Source organism: Nicotiana attenuata, unplaced genomic scaffold, assembly GCF_001879085.1.
Source record: "Nicotiana attenuata strain UT unplaced genomic scaffold, NIATTr2, whole genome shotgun sequence".
NCBI classification, from domain to species: Eukaryota; Viridiplantae; Streptophyta; class Magnoliopsida; order Solanales; family Solanaceae; genus Nicotiana; species Nicotiana attenuata.
The window spans coordinates 27397-48214 of NW_017670711.1; the positions used below are offsets into that span (position 1 = coordinate 27397).

General features: G+C 35.1%; 3 protein-coding genes and 1 long non-coding RNA gene across 8 annotated transcripts; 3 read left to right on the forward strand and 1 right to left on the reverse strand.

Moving 5' to 3' along the window:
- The first annotated feature begins 954 nt into the window (after positions 1–954).
- Positions 955–2014, forward strand: LOC109242548. The gene is made up of 2 exons (XM_019409394.1): positions 955–1541; positions 1796–2014. Exons 1-2 carry the CDS (start codon positions 1035–1037, stop codon positions 1808–1810), a joined length of 522 nt encoding a protein of 173 aa, XP_019264939.1. The 5' UTR covers positions 955–1034; the 3' UTR covers positions 1811–2014.
- A 1694-nt stretch (positions 2015–3708) lies between these two features.
- Positions 3709–4733, forward strand: LOC109242546. Its single transcript, XM_019409393.1, has 2 exons — positions 3709–4312; positions 4503–4733. The coding sequence occupies exons 1-2, from the start codon at positions 3788–3790 to the stop codon at positions 4506–4508; spliced, it is 531 nt and encodes a 176-aa protein (XP_019264938.1). The 5' UTR covers positions 3709–3787; the 3' UTR covers positions 4509–4733.
- Positions 4734–4765: 32 nt separating this feature from the next.
- LOC109242545 (KAT8 regulatory NSL complex subunit 3) lies at positions 4766–9238 on the reverse strand. Its single transcript, XM_019409392.1, has 6 exons — positions 8972–9238; positions 8366–8427; positions 8146–8281; positions 7536–7605; positions 6029–6091; positions 4766–5529 (listed from the first exon to the last, which is right to left on the reverse strand). The coding sequence occupies exons 1-6, from the start codon at positions 9145–9147 to the stop codon at positions 5299–5301; spliced, it is 738 nt and encodes a 245-aa protein (XP_019264937.1). The 5' UTR covers positions 9148–9238; the 3' UTR covers positions 4766–5298.
- A 1715-nt stretch (positions 9239–10953) lies between these two features.
- Positions 10954–19501, forward strand: LOC109242549. Of its 5 annotated transcripts, none has more exons than XR_002070412.1 (6): positions 10954–10982; positions 11084–11235; positions 12171–12234; positions 12847–13052; positions 18451–18911; positions 19175–19501. It is a non-coding gene; the product is annotated as an uncharacterized LOC109242549 (long non-coding RNA). The 5 variants fall into 5 exon arrangements; XR_002070413.1 differs by lacking the exon at positions 10954–10982 and adding an exon at positions 16263–16446 and having other exon boundaries at positions 11007–11235; XR_002070415.1 differs by lacking the exon at positions 10954–10982 and having other exon boundaries at positions 11011–11235; positions 18451–18666; positions 18769–18911.
- Positions 19502–20818: the final 1317 nt, after the last annotated feature.

Consider the following 20818-nt stretch of genomic DNA (forward strand, 5'->3'; position numbering starts at 1 on the left):
TCAGCCCAATATGTAATCCACTGCTGTCAGACTAGAATGTATATCTCCAAAATGTTTGCAGAGTTCGAATCCAAATATCACCTTGAACACTGTTGCACAATTACTAGCGAAGCTAGAAAGTTATGTACAAGTTCGGGCAAATTCAATAACTTTAGTCCAAACACCGGAGTTGTATTAACAAATCTACTAAATATGTAAAAAAGTTCAAATTTAGAAGCCAAATACTAACCGTTGATATCGCCATTCTAGAATTTAGAACTCATAAGCCTCTAAAGTCAATTAGCTCTTCCCTGCCCTCTCTATTTGTTATGTGGTAAAAGCGAAAGAAGAATATAGGAATTAGACAACAAATAATGGAGATGCATATAGAATAAAGTCGAATGGAGAAGCATCTCAAATTCAGTAGCACATATTTTCTATATATTATTCAAATGTATTCTGCCAATTAGGGAGAAAAATACTACCTAACTTTCTCGTTGGCTGATGCCTTGGAAGATTTCTACACGTTAAAGATAGTACATCAAATAGCAAATAAGAAAAACGTTGATCAAATTATTCAGCTTAAGCAATCTAAAATTTTGAAGTTTCACACTGTAGCAACAAATTAATTGAACAGATCCAACAGATAAGAAAATTATCACAGGAATAAACTGTCATATCCCAGTTTTACTGCTTAAAAGGGAAAGGATCAACAAGTTTAAACTGTCATATCCCAAGCCACATGATCACTTGTCTAGAGTTTTCTTCCAGCTATGCTTGTTCCATACATGTGGAACTTGTCCAAGTCCAGAAATTAGAATAATGAATAGATAACACAATTATCGCAAGGAATAGAATAAATTCTCAATCCTTTACCTGACGGAAAGAGATTCAAAAATGATAGAGCTAGTGATGTGAGGTGCAAAGAGAAGAATCTCCACTACCAAAACTACTATAAATAGATATCAGATGACTGGCCATGTCAAGCAAGCGAGCCATAAGAAACTAGAACACGAATACAAGAGTCATTCTCTGTTCAGTTTCAGCCACATTCAATGGCATCACTTCAGTGCCAAAAGCCAGTTGCGCAACAAACTGTCTGCCAAAAAAACACCACTGTGACTTGCCACAAAGCAAACAATGAGCACCACTCTTTTGCTGACAAAATGAAAGAGATGACAGGCAAAATGTTCCACCACGAGAATCACGGTCAGCAATCCGCCTGCCATGGCTCCAAAACTCAACAATCAGCATGTCATGGCTCCACTGCTATGCATGGAGCTCATGCTAATTATAGCCAGCAAAATGCATGCCATGGCGCCAAACCTCAACAATCAGGATGCCATGGCTCCACTGCTATGCAAGGAAGTCATGGTAACCACAGCCAGCAGACAGCATGCCATGGCTCGAAGAAGGAAGGGGGTTTCATGCATAAAATGGGTGATCAGCTGAAGACCATGAGGAGAAAGAAGAATAAAGATGGACGCTGCAGAGATGGCAGTGATAGCAGCAGTAGTAGCAGCAGTGATGAGAGCGACAACGAGAACTGTGGAAGGAACAAGGTATAGCCTAATGTCTACCTTTTGCTTCTGTATATTTCAATGTTCACTGATGAGGAAAAAGATGGTCATTTCATTGTTGGTAGTTGGTAGGTATTATAAAAGTTTCACAAATTTGATCTAAAACTTGGGACATTCACTAGGGAAGAGAACAGATTTTGGAATCTGTTAGTTTAACTCTGCACAATGCTCACTTTCATAAAGATAGCTGTTTTACTAGTTACACTGAAGCCTAAAGTCTCCTCTTATTTTTGCAGAGAGAGAGCTGCTGAAGAAGTAAACTGCAATACTCAATAAGAGACAGAAGCTATACTACTAATGAACTGTTGCTCAGTAATAATGTACTTTGTCCGAAAGCGATGTCTGTGTCTGTGAGAGAAAGCTAAGTGTGGATGTGCAATATGAATAAATGCTAATACTTCAATGTACCTATCACCTATGGTCTATCCGGTAATGAAATAAGCTTCTGAGATAAATATTGTCTCTTGCTTTTGGGATAAGTAATCAATATTGCCTCATGATGAAAAATGAAATGGACGAACAATGAGCAAAGACAACAGAAAGCCATGTACAAATAACCATGGAACAAGTATTAGTAGATGATAAGAGAGAAAAAATGGAGGAAAGAAAGAGTAAATCATAACGGAATGACAATTTTCACCAGCATTTGCAGGCATTTTTCCAGTATTAACTGTAGAACGGATACAGTCTGCCTTTAAGTAATAAGCAGAAGAGCTCATCATAATTCTTTTTATAGGCAAAATAGACAGCACATATCGATTTTAAAGCTGATGAAATAAATTTTGAAGGAGTTGGTAGTAACTAAGCAATTTCATCTTGTTTCTAACCATTCAGATGAGGTAAGAACTAAAAGGAATGCTCAAGACATCCGGGGAACTCCTCATAAAACTCCAGAAACCAATATAAGAAAGCAGCAAGTGTAAATGGAAATAAAGAAAGGCTCAAAGTGTTCAGGCTACTCATGAATGTATTAGCAAAATAGTATATTCCATCAGCCATTTGAAGGCTTTTATCTTGCTGCACTTTTACTAGAAAATAAAGCAGGAATCCATACGTCACAAAGTCCAAAATTAAAACGCAACGAGATGCACAATTAGGACAGACAGCACCATCGTCCAGCTGGTAAACAGGGGTCAGAAAGAGTATATTGAAACTAATCAAACTCTGCTGGCCTATTGGACTCTGCAACGCCTATGTTCATAAAGACGCACCCAGACCAGTGTTTGCATCAGATCAATGAATGCATAACATATGTCTTCTACATATACTTTAAACCGCTTAACATGTTAAACTTATAAGTTCAGTGTAAACACTGAGTGCGTTTAGGTTTTTGTCATTCATAATACGCACACCTAAAGAGATGGAGAGCAGAGACGGAGAAAACAAGGATTCTAGCCAGTAACACAAAAATCCTTTCGCGGAGCCAAGGGGCACAACAATGGCATTATATTTCTACATAGTTGGACAGTTCAAACCTAAAAGATGTTCATTATTTCCATAGAACTCAGCTACTGGGATTTAATTGAGAACACCAGATATATGCATTATTTTCAAAAGAAATTATGACTAATAATTTTGTCATGCTTTCCATTAAAATAGTCTGCTGATTCGTCTTCATATCAGTCAAGATGAGAATAAGTTTCATTACTGCTTCTCTCAAATTTACACTTCAGTCCTTCTAGAGAAAATCGTTAAATTATTAGGGCAATGAATTTTCAAGATTTAAATAGCAAACGAGTACCAGCATTTCCTTTTCTTTTTTGGGTCTATTTTATTATGCAAGTCTCTGAACCAGAACAATTTTACCTGTATTTTTTAACTGAAACAGGAGGAAGAAAAGGTATGGGAATCTGAAAAGGATGGGAACCTGGATTATTCTTTCTGTGCATTTTTGTAAGAGCCAAAAGGTCAGTTCATGGGCTACATTACCACTTCTTTGTGAACTGCCTTTTCCCTCGTGGATGCAGTCAAAAGCTTAGTTGAAGGATTTGGAATATAACCATAAGAAAATAAAAAATGGCCTGGAATAGAATGAGATGCTCTTCAAAGTTTAGCCTTTGGTAGAAAAGGAGATTCAAAGATGATAGGACAACTGATAAGAAAAGAATCCCACCACTAATTCATGTTGCTATTGCATACATGTATATATTTCAATCATTCTGTGAATATCAGGCAACAAGAAGACAATAGTCCAGAAGAAAATATCTCTAGTTTCAATTCAATCACTCATGGCATCAGTTCAATGTAGCAAGCCCACTCAGCAAAACAATCATGTTCAATCCTCCACCGTGTGCAACAAGACCTGCACACCAACTAGCCAAAAGGCTGTTTGCAACAAGACCAGCACTCCGACTAGCCAAAAAGCTGTGTGTAACAAGACTAGCACCCCAACAAGCCAAAAGGCAAATAATGAGCGCCACTCTTTCACTGACAAAATGAAAGAAATGGCACACAAAATGTTTCACCATGAACATCAAACTCAAAATGGTCAGAAGGCACACACCCAGCAACTACATCAGTCTGTCTGCCATGAATCCTGTGCAACTCATGGCACTCATGCTAAGCATTCCCAGCATTCTTCATACCATGGTTCGACTCATACTACAATTAATGGAAGGAAAAAGATGGAAGGGCATTGCATGCCTACGATGCAAATGAGGAAGAAGAACAAACAAGAAAAATACAAGTTCAGTGACAGCAGCAGCAGCAGCAGCAGTGATGACAGTGATAATGAAAAATGTGGACAAAAGAAGGTATGATCCACACCCTCCTAAATTTATCCATATAACCCTAGTAGGGCACTTGCAGAAACGGTCACAACAGCAAAGTTTTATAATAAAGTAACATGTCTTGAAATTTATAAATGTTTTTTCATTTCCGAGCCCATGACCAGAGAATATCAGAACTTTTCTCTACAACCTAAATTTCTTGTTTTGTGTGCAGAACTAAGAGAAGAGCCCATGAAAGATCATATACAAGGAGTGCAAAGATGAAAGCAACTTGAATCCTTTAACAAGACATATGCTAAAGTACCTTAACATTCCATTAACATTTCTTATACCTGAATGGAGGAATGATGTGCCTATCAATAAATGCTTATCATTTTGATTATGCAATGAAAACGTTCAATGTTGAATTTAAGTGATCAGAACAAAGTTCTGTTCCTTAAACCAATCAATATGACCATATAATCGCACTACAACTTCATTAGCATTACCTAAACCAAACAAAAAGAAATTGGATGGTGAGAAAGTACTTTCTGAACAGGGTTGCACATATAATGGCCAATGACCACCTATTTTCTTTCCAAAGCTTATAGAAAATGAAAACCCCAATTAGAAGTCCATATATCTTGGCTATAAGCAAAAAAAAACATATACAAGTTTTCCAGAAACTACTCATAGGAACCTTGCTACTTCTTTAAGTGAGTACATATCATATTTTCCATACAGAAGATTGGTCCATTGCATGAAAGTAATGGTATCATAGAAGAATAGACAGAGGATACTCCTGAGGTGGGGAAAAGAACTAGAGGCTATGATACTAATTACTAGTAGTACTTCATAGTGAGCAACATTTGCAGATATGCTACAACAATGCCATAACAAAAAAGATGCCCCCTCACCCCCACCCCCTAAAGAAAAAGGGGAAAAAATCCTATACCCTACAAGGAAGCAGTCATGAACCATCTTTGCACAAACCGGACAAAAAAGGTAAAACTATCACCCATTGCTTACAGTTAAGTAGTTGAAAAGCACCCCTCTTTCACGTGATTAGAAACAAAAGTTGCAATAGCATGAACAGCAAGCTTTTCAGCTTCCTCTTGGGTGGACTCAGCCAACTGTAAGTGCTTTTTCCCAATTTTGAAGGAGTGATCACCACCATCAATCACATATAATTCATTAGCACACTTCATTTTATTTCTTACAGCTTCCAGCTTCACCAGTGGACAAAGCCCATCTTTGCTACCCTACATGAAAATAAGCCACAACACTTGTACAAAGTCTTGAGCATGGATAAGTTTATAGTTAGCACCACCACCCTTCCCCAAGAAACTAATATTATGGTATTATAGCAATGGCTGACAACAAACATGATTATTTGAGCTGTGAATAATATTAAAAAATTAGCTATATGACCTAGCAAATTAGCAATGAGTGCACAAAAGCCATCAAATTATATCATAATGAGACGTATTTATGTATGCATGTATGTCAGTGCAAATGTACAGTTACGGCTATAACAAGTATGCGTATAGCCCATCTGTAAACAAGTATGCGTATAGCCCATCTGTATGTCAGTGCAAATGTACAGTTACGGCTATAACATTAGTATGTTTAGCTAATGTGTGCACCCCTTTTTCTTGTGAGTATTACTAAACAAGAATGCTCGTTCAACAAATAAGCCTCCCATAAGATCTACCTTTATGTCCATGTGACATGGATGCATCTATAAGCAAGTGATTTTACCTGCACAAACATAACAGGTACATCAATTTGTAACAGCAACTCATCTCGTGCACCTTTTGCACCCTGAAAGATTTACAGCAAGACTTAAAAAAGAGACAAAAAAGAAATGACTGCATATATATTCAGTAAAAGATGTAATTATTAATAAAAAAGTAAAAACAACAATAGTAAGTTAATATCAACGGTAAACTTCACATGCATTTATATGCAGTATATATCTTCACTGCAATGTATACACATAAATGCCTAAATATCTCCACTTTTATAAATGAACAAGTAGTGGACATCACGAACATGAGCGTCGAACTCAAAAACTAATGTGATTGTGTTTGTTCTTCACTAAGTTGCTCAGATACCAGTACTTAGTTGATATGATGAGCATTCTAATCTTAATAATCTATTTAGACCACTCAAGATTGACAGAAATAAAGAACTTGATTTTGGAATAAGAAACAATGTAGCACATCATACAAGAACATGTACATACACATCAAACACAAATAGATACTGCATATATAGAAAACTATACTGTGTTTATAGGTCAAAAATTACTTTTTATATATTAAACTTTTAACACCCTTAAGCAAAATTCCTGGCACAACCACTGCACCTGAAGAGTGTCTGTGTGTATATGCATAAAGTACATACTCAAACAATTTGTAGGCTCCAATGACCAAGATGCAAGTATTCAAGAATTTTCAATTGCAATAGTTATCAAGACAGATTAGAAAATAACTTCAAGTGCTAAATATGGATAAATTTGCAACGAGGGAATTAAGGTATTTTCTTCTTATAATAACTTAGATTTATTAAAAGGAGGCCTTTATTCTTCTACAATTATAAATAGGAATATGGAATTTTGACTTATGAAACAGAGATTAAAAAAAGACAAATTGAAGAGCAGCTCATAGTTTCAAATAGAGGGCACAACAATCCAGCTTTTAACAACTAGAAAGGAAAAAGAAATTTAAGTTGGTGTTAAAGACACAAACCAACTGGTGTCCAACTGTCCTCCATGTCTGGATGCAAACACAAGTTAAAATTTGTATCCATCTTACTAGCTTGTGATAAAAAGAGACAAATTTTATAAGCTTTTAAAATCTTTGGTTGTATGATAAGAGTAAATAATTCAATCCAGCAGGAGAAATACAAAAATCCATGAATTTATGGTGGGATTAGATTTTCAGTATGTGAGAAGCCTCATCTTTCCGCCATCTCAGGTTACTCGAATTATTTCGATGCAATCTTCCAAAAGGCACCATCATATGAACGTCAGTAAAATACATATTGGAGGTAGAATCTTAACCGTCTAAGCTTTAGGAAGATTAGACATAAATCTGGCAAATCCAATCATCATTACTTCTCCAGCTTGGGAGAAAAAGGGAACATTAAAGAAGTAAATAAACCAAAATACACATTTTACACGCATAGAAACTGAGCAGCAGGAATTGGAGCTGTAATACAGATGGGTAAGAAGGACAGGAACATTATCTGGATAATAGATAACCTTTAATGGGTACCCCAAGCAAATGATAGCTGAAGCACCGACGCCATTAGCAGCTACCATGCAGCTAACCCTACACAAAGGAGGACATTCACCAATATGGAATTAAATGGCATTACCCTGCGCTTCATCAATTATCCGGTGCAACAAGGCGATAAATACATAAGATCAGGCAATGCACCCATATAAACATGGCTATGTGAAAGACAACAAAGTTCTAAGTACCTTTCAGCATAATCTCTTAGAAAGAAACAATTCAAACACTGCAATTGGAAAGTAGTAGAGCATCCAGCAAACCAAATTTGAGCAAAGGAAACATCAGATATTTACACATAGGTTAATTTTTACAATGCTACGGAGATTTGAATGGACACATACTGAAGCTCATCTATTGAAAGAGGTCTAGAATGTACGACCCGGACATCCTTTCTGACTAACACCCTGATAAATTAATCTGTGCTAGAAACTCAACTCAACATGAATTACCCCTCTTTCTTATTCACAAAGGTTAAAATTAGGTTGTCTAGTAGATGACGTCAACTGATTTTAAATAAGACAGAAGAAAGTTCCAAATTGTATACACAGTGTTCTAAATATGAGCAACGACTATCACCTTGAACCCATTGACTTCCCTGCCAATATCAGCGGATGCCCAGGATATTTAGCAGACACCTCTTTGACAATATCGGAGTGAAAATCAACCAATTTTTCTGCCTTGGGGGGAGCCCTCCTCTTTCCACCAGACATATCTGCCAGAGTCCATAAAATTTCAGCAAGAAAATACGTACTATAAATGTTTGTGGATAATACGTCGAGTGAAACATAAATCTTACATGGGTAGTCAAAGGTCACAACTTCAGCAGCATTCAGTTCCTTGGTCAACATCTCCTTCCATCTTCACAAAGCTTGGATAAGTTAGTACAGAAGCTTTATGCTACTTATAAAGCATGCAGCTAAACTCTGATTTTAAGAAGTCGTTTACAACAATGTCAATATGTTGATTGAAGCAAATGATATAGAGTAAAATCTGTATTTATTGTAAGACAAAGTTGACTTCCCTCCATAAGTGAGAAAAGCCATTTTACTCTTTTTCATAAAAATTGAGTTTAAGTTCTTATGCACTCATGTCTCAAGGTATAAAAAATATTTACACAATCAGATAACTTTAAAACAGGTAAGCCTCCTTAAAATGTGGATTTGTAATCTTGAAAATAAGACAGGTTACCAGCTACAATAACATGTAAAAGTGACCTGATAGTGTAAATATTCCTTACATTGATGAGTTTTTAACTTAAAATCAAAAGGTGATTATGGAGAACTTTACCTAATAAGCATTTATTGGTAACCTACGATAAAAGATAACTAACCAGCTATAACAGGTTTAAGTTACACTTACGGTATACAAATTCATTACACTGTCAGTACATAAGAGAGATGACCTGATCATCCAATCAGAGGTGGAAGGAGCACCAGCACCATGAGCAAATACTACTACTGGTGACTTTTTTGAGCTTTCATGCACTTCTGCGTCTTTTTCTACTTGTTGCTTTTTTGGCTCTTCTGCTTCTTCCTTCTGTTCTGTACGCTTGCGTTTTGAAGCTCGTCGGCTAGCCATTCCGCTCGATACCGTTGAATAAACCGTCGGAGGGATTGGTTTTGAGCTATCGGAATAGTTATGCCGGAAGTGGAAGCTGACACCGAATTTTGCTGATATCGATTTTCGCGCCAAATTTTGGGACAATTTGTGAAACGGTGGAAGTATTGGGCTGGGCTGACGAAAAGATCAATCAAAAGCTAGGCCCATAGTTTACATGGATAAAGTACATCAAACAAGGGAAATGTCACTTTTAGCTCGCGCTAGACACTATTTACATTCAGTAACCAAAAAAATAAAATTTTATAATTTTGTATATAACATATAGATATATATTTTTTTTCGGCTATTATTTTGAGAACGGCTATGTAATGTTATTTTCCCATCAAAACTAGCTAAACTTATGGCACATTTACGCAAATGTCCCCTTTTTAGGTCATTGTTTAGATTTGTCACTATTTTGAAATATAGTCCTTAAATATTTACTCCTTCCTGATAACATTGGTCTCGGGTCTAATATTTGCTCATAAAGCATTAGGCTGTGGTTAATATTGACAATAACTTACAAAATTTAGGTCGTGATCTAACGCTTTCTCGTAAGATTTTCAGTTTGTTTACGACAAGGTCATGTAGTAAATAATCTGTTGCAACTTATTAAAATACACCAATGGTATCAAAATTTCTTATGAAGTTAACCTTTTATACATATGGATAATGTATACACTCTCATTTGGCGTTTCTCCTTTTATCTTTCTCAAAATTTTGAACATTTTGAATCAAGTTCTGAATCAAAGCGCAAAAATTAAATAGTTGTTTACCCTTAAAATCGGATAACAATTAAATTTATACGCGATTTTAAGGATACGTGATCTAACTTGATACAAATTAAGAAAATAGATTAGTAATGAAATTGCTGGTAAGAGAGTGAATGCAAACCGCACAAATTGAACAGCCTTGACCTTAGAGTTTGATCATCCTCGAGCCAAGAAAAGCCTTTACTGATGTAAGAACAGTAATAACAAGATGATAAAAGCTAGAAATAACAGTATATTTGCTTTGTATTGCGTAATTCAATGTGTGTTACTATACAAGATAAAAAAATCTCATGATTGTCTAATTAATCGGCCTCTCCTTGATACGTGCCGAGATTTCCGTCATGATTTCCAACCGATCGCGGATATTTCAGCCTTCTGTTACTCGGCTCGGTTAATTTCCTTCGATCTTGTTTGGTCTCGATTCTGTTCTGTCCAAGGGTCACGAGCCCAGCGATGCAATCTCGCATCTCGGTTCGATGTAACCCAAGATCGAACTTTAACCTGTCACGCTTCAGTCTCAATTGATCATATAATAGGCGAACCCGGTTTCGACCGTATACAATAGTATACAAAATTAATTTTCTGTGATGTAAAATCGGATCGTGATTCCCCTTTGACGGCACTACAAATTGCTAGCGAAGATTAATATCCATACAAGTCGCAGTACATTAAAAGTCAAACTAGGGGAAGGCAAAAGCAGTAAAATGGAATGCCATAGGGATTAACCTTTATTCTTGGATACAATTAAATGATTTTTGCCTTGCCATGGGTGGTAGGATGCCAAACTTCAATTAATAACTCAAAAAATTGTCTTTCGTTCTCTAAAAACTAACACGTTTCTAAAAGGGGTTGTTGCACAAATAGCCCGTCAAATTTAATGTTTACTTTTTTTGACTGAGTACACATAGATTATACATATTTATTATATATGAATTTTATATTTATATCTATATATATATTACTTTACTCTATACATCAAGGAAAGCCAAGCAGCTTCCCGTCGTCGTGTGTGCTTGCATTTAACATGACTTAGACACAGAGGTATTTAAGTATTTTCGCACAACTTGCGCTTACACGTGTGTTGAATACTGCTGAGTAAGCGGGCTATGAGATATTTGTCGATGTTTTGTATGAAATTTCAGGGGAATTTACTCAGCTTCATCATCTGTATCTGTTCTCCTCTCTATCTTCTATCAAGTTTTCTCCATGGGCCTTTCCTGGATTTCTCAATAACAATCTTCTATCAAGTTTTCTCCATGGGCCTTTCCTGGATTTCTCAATAACAATACGTCTGGTGAGAATTTCTTTGCCGTTCTTCTTTACTCACTGGTATTCCCTTAAAACTGGTAGGCGTTTAAATTAGGGATTTTTGTTTTTCCATTTTATTTCTCTCTTATTTTTTTGGGTTCCATCTGATTAGGTTTTTTCTTTTTGAGATACCCATTTGACAGACTGAAACACTTCTGAAATATTTGGTTTTCTAACTCTGTCAGTGTAATTTCCTTACTAAAGAACTCAGCTTTACTGATCTTTAAGGTTTTCTAACTCTGTCAGTGTAATTTCCTTACTAAAGAACTCAGCTTTACTGATCTTTAAGGTTTTCTAACTCTGTCAGTGTAATTTCCTTACTAAAGAACTCAGCTTTACTGATCTTTAATAGCAACTTATTTTGCATATCCTTAAGTGCAATTTCTTGATCTTTTTTGCTGAATCATTGTAAATGGTATGGGTAAATCAAAATTTTGATGAACGCCAACTTCATTGCTTGAGAATTTTCTTGATTTGTTGAAGACATAAAAAAAGAATGGACTGAGATGTATAATCAGTCAATATGTTGCTTTTGCCGACTATTTTATAAATAAGAAAAATCATTCACACTTGAGACCCTGGCTTTATCATTTCCACCTTTGTGCTATTGCTTTCGATGTTTTTGAATTGGAATTCTATTGAAAAATTAAAAGTTACTACTATATTAGTTTTCCATGTGTGCTTCTGTTTGAAGAGCTTATGTAGTAAATTGAGATTAATGGCCCAACACGGTGGAACTAGGGTAGATATTTATATTGTCTATGTGCCAGTTTTGTCCTTGAAAAAAGGTAAGGAACACTTTATGCTGAGGACTTACTAGACGTTGCTCACCAACTAAACTGTGGCTTTGTATTTTTATCTTCCTGCAATTTAACATTTCTGCATTTTTTCTCAGAAACTTTCTTTCAATCTTCTTTCTAGGTCTATATGTTCTTCGCTTCACTTTCAGTTTCAGCTGTTGTCTCTATGATTTTTTTGCCTTTTGGTAAGCACAGTTGTTCTGTGGTTATTGCACTTATTTTTTCCCTTTTTATTTCCCTGCTCTGCTTGAGATCATGTGAGCCACACTTTGGATGTTTCAAGGCCACACCTAGCAGTTTAGCTCTCCATTTTTATATGGATTTTGCTTTTGTGTTCTCTTTAAAGAAAAAAAATTACATTTCAAATTTCAAAAACGTCTTTTCCCACTTTCTGATCAGAAATTTTTTGAGGAAAAGGATAGTTTATTTGAATCTAGAAGCTACTACTGTCGTTATAAGGAAGATATGGGTACTACACATTTTAAATGCTACGCCTTTGCTTGAGGATGAAAGTGAACTAATTTTAAAATTTTAAAATTCCAAATGATAAAAAAGAATGTTAAAATTAAGGAGTATAGTCAAACTGTAATCTTCTCCAGAAGAAAAAGGTGTAAAATTTATTTCGGGCAATTCGCAATAGGTACTGATTTTGCTCCAGCAACATTAATTTAGGAAGATAGGGTAATTGATGTCTCCATTTTAGTATTGTTATTTGCTTATTTTTGTACTTCAGAATATTTACTCTCTTTCTCCATGTGGTGGATATTGATTCTTATCAAACTTGGCCTCAACTACAGATAATTGGAGATACAGACTACATTGAAACAGATGCATTCTCGGAATAAAAATAGCTCTTCCTACTCGGCAGAATGAAACGCAGAAATGAATTTCAGACGGCGTGAGAAGTATAAGCAAATGGCATCAACTGAAAAACAGGCTCTACTGCTACAACGCCGACTACGAGCAAAAAAATCCACTACATCTGCATTGTCATCTGAAACAGGTTAGAATACTAATCATATGTGTTTTCTGCCTTTGTCTAGAATTTTCTACATGTTTGTATATATCTGTTGATAAATACTCTTACTTCGTCAAGCTTATTTAGTTATACTTTGACATTAGCCACATTTTGTATTGCAATTATTATCTAATATGCATTGCGCCACTACGTTGGCAGCCCACTATCACAGGGCAACAAATTCTGCTCACCCATCCTCAATATTTGAAGTAGGCAAGTACAATCCTCTGTGCAAAAAGTTTTTACCATTTTCTAATTGAGAAAATATTTACTTATATTTATCCTAAAATTATCTGCTACTAGGGTCAACGTCTGGTACGGCTAACGAACAAAATCAGAGTTCTTACACTAATCTGGCTTAAGGTTGGTGTATATTGCAGTATTATTCCTTACCAATCTAGCTTTCCTTCTCCCTTCATTCATTCTGATGTTTTAGTAGTTGCAGGTCCAAATGTAAATAAAACAGGCAACATAACCATTAGCCAAATGCGATCAAAATACGTCCCACTAAAACTAATTTCACGTTGCAAGTTCTGCCGAGCTAAGAAATTTCAGTTTGAACCTCCTGCATTTTGTTGTAGCAATGGTTCAGGTAGCTTAACTACACACAAAATGCCCACAGAATTGCGGAATTTATATGTAGCAAACACTGAGGAATCTAAACGATTTCGCACATACATTAGAACATACAATAATATCTTTGCATTTACATCACTTGGTGTGAGCTACGACAAAGATTTAGCGAGAAGAAATCATGGTATTTATACTTTTAGAGTTCAAGGACAAATGTATCATTTCATAGATGATCTATTTCCTGCGAACCAAAAAGCAAAAAATCTGCAATTATACTTCTATGACAATGATAATGAACTAACCAACAGAATGGCTTGTTCCGATAGGATCGATGAAAGTATAGTTAGAAATCTGATAGACTTGCTGGGAAATAATCCATATTCCATTTTTTTAAGATCGTTGAGTGATGTTCCAAACCTGCTGAACTTCTATATTGCGCTTAAATGTGACGCAGGCTTGGATCAACGAATATATAATCTCCCTACTGCATCAGAAGTTGCTGCAATATGGGTTGAAGAAAATAGTAGTAATGTTGTTCGAGCACCTCATATTCAAATTTACACTAGCAGTAACAGATCACAGTTAGTAAATTATTATTATGGATGTTATGATCCTTTACAGTATCCATTACTATTTCCATATGGTTAAGGAGGATGGCATTGTGGAATTAAAAAAATTATGCCTGCGACTAGAGTTCATAGACAAACTATTTCTTGTGAAAATGAAGAGTTACCAAATATTAGAAACATGTGCTCAATTAATGGATATCTTGAAATGGAAGAGCATGTGCTACAACGGAAAAAACGAAAAAGAGACAATGTTTCTATTCGTGAGTATTATTGTTACAAACTTCAAATGAGAAATGACGATGAAGATTATATTTTACACATTGGAAGATTATTTCAGCAATACTCTTGTAGATGAGTATATAAAACTTGAAACACAAAGATTAGACTTTATCTCATTTAATCCAGATTTGTTCAGAGTCGATATGTCACAGGGAATTGTCGATGCTTTACGGCTTGGTGAGAGAGAAGCTGCTAACATTGGAAGACAAAATTTCCTCCCTGTTACATTTATAGGTGGACCAAGAGATATGCGTCGACGATATATGGACGCTATAGCGTTAGTGCAACGATTTGGAAAACCTGATATATTTTTAACTATGACATGCAACCCATCCTGGCCAAAAATAAAAGAACATTTGTTGCCAACAGATGAAGTTCAAAATAGATCTGACTTAATTAGTAGAGTATTTAGAGCCAAAGTAGAAGAATTGAAAAAGGATATACTAAAACGAAACATATTTGGAAAAGTTGTTGCTTTTATGTATACTGTGGAATTTCAAAAGCGAGGTCTTCCGCACGCTCATTTTCTTATCATATTGACTCACAAGTATAAATTACTGACACCTGACTCTTATGATAATATCATCAGTGCTGAAATACCTAATGAAGATACAGAACCAGATCTTTATTCACTTGTTCTTCAACATATGATGCATGGTCCCTGTGGAGAACTAAATCCTACGAAATCATGCATGAAAAAAAAAGATTGCTGTAAATTTGAATATCCAAAAGAATAGTCTGATCAAACTCGAAGGGAAAAAACTCATACCCAGTTTACAGGAGAAGAAATACCGGAGAAAAGGTAAAAGTCAGAGGATACTTTTTAGACAATTCTTGGGTGGTTCCTTATAATTCTTATTTACTTGGTAAGTTCAATTGTCACATGAATGTTGAAATATGTTCAGATATCAAAGTCGTCAAGTATCTCTACAAATACATTTGTAAAGGGCATGACAAAATTGCAATTTCTGTACACAACGACACAACTATAGAAATAGATGAAATAAAAGAATATCGTTCAGCTAGATGGGTGTCCCCTCCTGAAGCTATGTGGCGTTTATTTGGTTTCTCTACAAGTGAAATGAATCCAAGTGTTTACCATCTTCAGCTACATCTTGAAGGACAACAATTTGTTTCTTTTAAAAGCACTGCAAATATAGACAGTGCTAAACAACCCAATGATTTGAAAAACGATGTTAACTGAATATTTCTATATGAATAAAACAAATGATGATGCTATTGAGCTTAATTTATTATATAAAGAATTCCCAGAACACTTTGTGTGGTCAGTAAGTGAGAAAATGTGGAGTCGCCGCAAACTACAATGTACTATTGGGCGTGTGGTAACGTGTCACCCTACTGAAGGAGAAAGATATTATCTTAGATTATTATTGATGAATATAAGAGGTCCAAAATCATATGAAGATATACGAACAGTGAATGGAGTATGTTGTGATACATTTAGAGAGGCCGCGAAAGAAGAGGATTATTACATTGTGATAGTAATTTGATTGATTGTATGTCAGAGGCGGTGAGCTATCAGATCCCTTACAGTCTAAGACACCTATTTGCCACATTGTTGGTACATTGTTGTCCTACTAATCCAAGAGACTTATGGGAAAAGTTTGAAGATTCAATGTCAGAAGACTTTAACATTTTGCAAGATCTTCCCGTGAAAGATATTCGACATAAAGTTTTGAGTCATATTAATGAAATTTTACATTCGATGGGACACAATGTTAATGAATACAAACTTATTTTTGAAATTATCCAGACTTCTAGAGAAGCAAAAGAAGCAAGAGAAGTTCACTTTGAAAGAACAATTACTGTTTCTGAGGCTGATATGTTGTTAGAAAAATAGCTGAATGTTGAACAACGAAGAGCATACAATGTAATTATTGCCAGAATATTTTCAGATAGAGGGGGAGCATTCTTTATTGACGGTCCTGGAGGAACAGGTAAAACTTTTTTATACCGTGCTTTGTTAGCTACCGTGCGATCTAAAGGATTCATTGCGCTAGCAACAACAAGCTCAGGTGTTGCAGCTTCTATCCTTCCTGGAGGACGAATTGCTCATTCACGTTTTAAAATTCCTATTGATATTGATCAAAACTTCAGTTGTAACATTAGTAAACAAAGTTCACTAGCATATTTAATTCGAGATGCAAAGCTAATTGTATGGGACGAAGTATCAATGGTGAAGAGTAAGATGATTGAAATCTTTGATTTGCTTCTGAAAGATATTATGGATTCACATGCACTATTTGGTGGGGAAGTTGTGTTTGGAGGTGATTTTAGACAAACCCTTCCTGTAGTTCGAAATGGAAAAAAGGAAGACTTTATTCGTGAAAGCTTGTTATATTGTAATATCTGAAATCGACTTGAAAAATTACAGTTATCTGAAAATATGCGTGCCAAAACTGATCCTTCCTTTTGTAAATATTTGATGAGAATTGGAAATGGAACAGAAAAAGTCAATTGTGATAATAAAATTGAAATTCCACATTCTATAATTATTCCTTTTACATCTGAAGAAGAATCTTTAGATGAATTATTTAAGATCACATATCCAAATGTGAGTACATTCTTTTTTGATTCATCTCAAGTAACTTCTCGTGTTATTTTAACAACAAAAAATAATTTTGTTGATGAATTAAATGATATGCTTATCGCTAAATTTCCGATTGCATCTAAGACATATGTTGCTATTGATGAAACTATTGAACGCACCGATCAAAGTCAGTTTGAAGATTTTTTGCATACTTTAAACCCTCCTTGCTTGCCTCCGTACAAGTTAACTCTTAAAAAAAATTGTCCAGATAACTGCGAATTCTGAATCCTTGTGAAGGGTTATGTAATGGCACACGATTAACATGCTGTGATTTCAAAACGCATGTTATAAGTGCTAAAATTGCCACCGGTGATTTCCAGGGTATACATGTATTTATTCCTAGAATTCCACTGATATCGTCAAATGATGAAAAAGTCCCTATTCCATTCAAAAAATTACAGTTTCCTATACGACTATGCTTTGCAATGACTATAAATAAAGCACAGGGTCAAACATTAGATTGTTGGTATTTATTTACGCGAGCCTGTTTTTTCGCATGGTCAACTCTACGTTGCATTATCGAGAGCTAAAAGTTCAGAGTGTGTCAGATTGTTGATACGACCACCTACATCAGATAACCATGATGACCATTCTACATATAATGTAGTTTACAATGAAGTTATTCGAAAAACATTTTCCTGAATTTAGTAACCTAATTGAAAAGTAACATGCTTATGACATACAACACAAAGATGTTACTTTAACTGTACACCACAGATTTGATGTAAACGGTCGAGGCATTTTGAAGTACGATACAGATATTTACTATCTCCTCCTTTGTATTTTGTTTTGAATATTCATGAAATATCATGATACCATCTGAGAATTCTCTCTTTCCTTGATCTGATGCTGCTTCATTTCTTTACCTCCCTTAAGTGTTATTTTTGTTTGAGAGAAGCACATTGTATTAAAAGACTCTATTATGTAACATATTACTGAAAAAATAGGCAATGCTTATTCGACAACTCCATGCTTTTATTTTCGGCTGTTGCTTAAGTCAATCTTTAATTCAGGCGAACAACCCTTGCATAAAAAAAATCTAATAGTGTGTCTGATAACTTTTCTGTCTCCAATCTTTTAATATTTTTTTAAACTCCGACTGTGTTTGAGATATACTATAACATGGTTGGTCCCGCGCCTGGTTAAAGGAGCAGGATTTACTGTCTATTAGATGTTAGTCCTCTAACTGTCTCATTTTCATTTCTTGATGATTTTATTCATCTTGAATTTGTTCTTCTCCGTTATATAATAAAGTTGCTTCTTATCCATCAAAGTCCTTTCCTGTTTAATAGTAATAGCTTTACTACAAATTTCACTAATTGCTGCTATTGTTTTCTTCTGTGTCTTGCAGTGAAATAGCTGCATATACGACATTCTTAAGGGTGTACATTTATCAGCAAACTAAACTGCACTACTGCACTGTAGGTGGAAGTATAGCACTGCTTATTTAAATGAATCAGCCAATGTAAATATTGAGTAACTACAAAAAATGGTAATCTGATAGACGCTCCTTTTTAGTATTATTCAGTTGTAAGCTAAGGTACCTTTTGTTGATGCTAAATGCCAGGTAAAACTGTTGCCTTTTTATTACTTTATGCGTCCTCTTGTAATTTTTGATATTGCTGCCTAGAGATATACTTTCTAATTGTATTGATCTGTTTTATTATAGATCCTTCTCCCTCTCCATTCAAACACAGCATCAAACCAACAATCTGCATTCATGTCACCCACATGTTTGGTCGAAACTGATCGTGAAGGAGTACTTGAGGGTTTTGCTGAAGTAGTACGTATGGAACCTGAGAAGGCAGAGTGGTAAGGAGTTGAAAATGTGTAAATTTTCCAATTATTGCTGCTAACTTTTCAGTGTACTGCCCTGGGTGGTGTCTGGATAAAATTATTAACAAGTGTACCATATATTTGTGAGATCAGTTGTATTGTCAGTGACTGCTGGATGGTGATGCCTATGTTGTCTACTAAGGCAGCAGATATTTTTCAGCCTAGATTAATTAAGCTTTCAAGGTAGTTCGTTTGTGCAACGATTTTGATTGTTATCATTGTTTTCTTCAAATGTTCAGGCAGCAGAGAAGATTTACCACTTGGTGATTCAAGAGAAGCAAGTATTGACAATACCAAAGGGGGTTATTCGAATCTGTTTTCCTGCATATTACAGACATTACCTTTAGATTTCATCTTCTGCAATTTTAAAGTGCTATTTGTTCTTTTAGGCTTCCATTAATTGTTCCATTGTATTTTCTTGTAAACGTGTTCTTCCTTGATATGAATGTTCAAGGAAATGACAAAATCTTTGGTAACAACACTAGCAGAATGTTAGGTTCAGTTGCTACTTCTACTATTTGTTTTGATAATTCCAAGGAAGATGAAAATGTTCATAAATTTGTTAACATGAAGCTTCATTCTAAGCCCGGGCATCATCTCACTAGTATATATATATATCCGCTTGCTATTTATAATTTTAGAGATTATGTGGACAGCTACTTGGGTGAATTCTTCTTTTTAAAATGAACAAATTAAAGTCAAATGTGCTTAACATAAATTGCAAATATGGCTATGACTATTCCATGATCTTATCCTTCTAAAGAATTGGCATTGAAAATTGAAAGTAACAAAAGGCAGAAGATATGTATGGAGAGAGATCCCACACCCAAATTGGATAATGGTTTTGATCTCCAAGATTTCATTGTAGGCAACTTGCTTTTTTTACATTCATGGGCTATATAATTATTATAAAAAGGGGCTCATTAATCAATCTTTGTGTATCGAGCAATTTCAATGCATGGGTTGTTCACTCTCCCTCAAGGGCTTCTTATTATCGTGATATTGATCTAGTATGGTCTGGCCATGCACGCAGAAGCGAGTTCAAGATTTAAATCGTATAAGTTCAACTTTCAAGGTCTATAACATTAAACTCATTATACTTTTATAGTTACGGATTCATATCTACTATTTTTGTAATTTTAATGAATTTTACATATAAATTTTTACTTCGCGTTGAAAGTTACGAGTTCAATTGAACCTGTCGATTCAACACTACATTCGTCCCTGCATGTACGCACACATTGTAGCATAGTTAAAGACCACCAATGGATCCACATCACGCATTACAAGCAGAGGCGGAGTTAGCTTATGAGGTGCGAGTTCGACTGAACTCAGTTACTTTTGCTAAAATACAATATTGTACTAGAAAATTTATTAAATATGTACAAATATTTAATTGTGAACCCAATAACTAACATAAGTTATGGGTTCTGTGACAAATTTAGAACTCATAAACCTCAAATCTTGGCTCTACCTATGATGACAAGAATCTCTTGACGGAGTACGAACAAGTTATGCATGTCTTGTCCGTGATAACTATTTAATAAAGAAGAATTCAGAATTTCAAGTAAGTAAATACAAAATATAGAAAAAGGAATTTAGATTCTTCAAGGCATACTTGCTTGTTCACTCTCTCACAGGTCGTCATGTCTTGTCAGTCATAATTTTTTTTTGTAAAGATTACAGATTCAAAAATTTATATCGACGAATGCAAAATATTGAGAAAATTTGCATTAATTTTTGCAATTGGGACATCTTTATTTTTCTGCGTTAACTTTGCATGCATGCATGTGGTTCACCGTCCAATGACTTTTTAAATTTATTGAGAAACTTATTCTTTCTTTCTTTTTTCCTTAGGTATTTGTTTCTTGAGGAAGATTGAC

What these genes read in the sequence shown, in the direction of transcription:
- LOC109242548 (XM_019409394.1), top strand. Translation starts at nt 1,035, where the DNA reads ATGGCATCACTTCAGTGCCAAAAGCCAGTTGCGCAACAAACTGTCTGC.
- LOC109242546 (XM_019409393.1), top strand. Translation starts at nt 3,788, where the DNA reads ATGGCATCAGTTCAATGTAGCAAGCCCACTCAGCAAAACAATCATGTT.
- LOC109242545 (XM_019409392.1), bottom strand. Translation starts at nt 9,147, where the DNA reads ATGGCTAGCCGACGAGCTTCAAAACGCAAGCGTACAGAACAGAAGGAA. An exon ending in ACCTCTGATTGGATGATCAG is followed by an intron (nt 8,428 to 8,971) that starts GTCATCTCTCTT and finishes AGCTTTGTGAAG; the next exon opens with ATGGAAGGAGATGTTGACCA. An exon ending in GGGAAGTCAATGGGTTCAAG is followed by an intron (nt 7,606 to 8,145) that starts GTGATAGTCGTT and finishes TCCTTTGTGTAG; the next exon opens with GGTTAGCTGCATGGTAGCTG.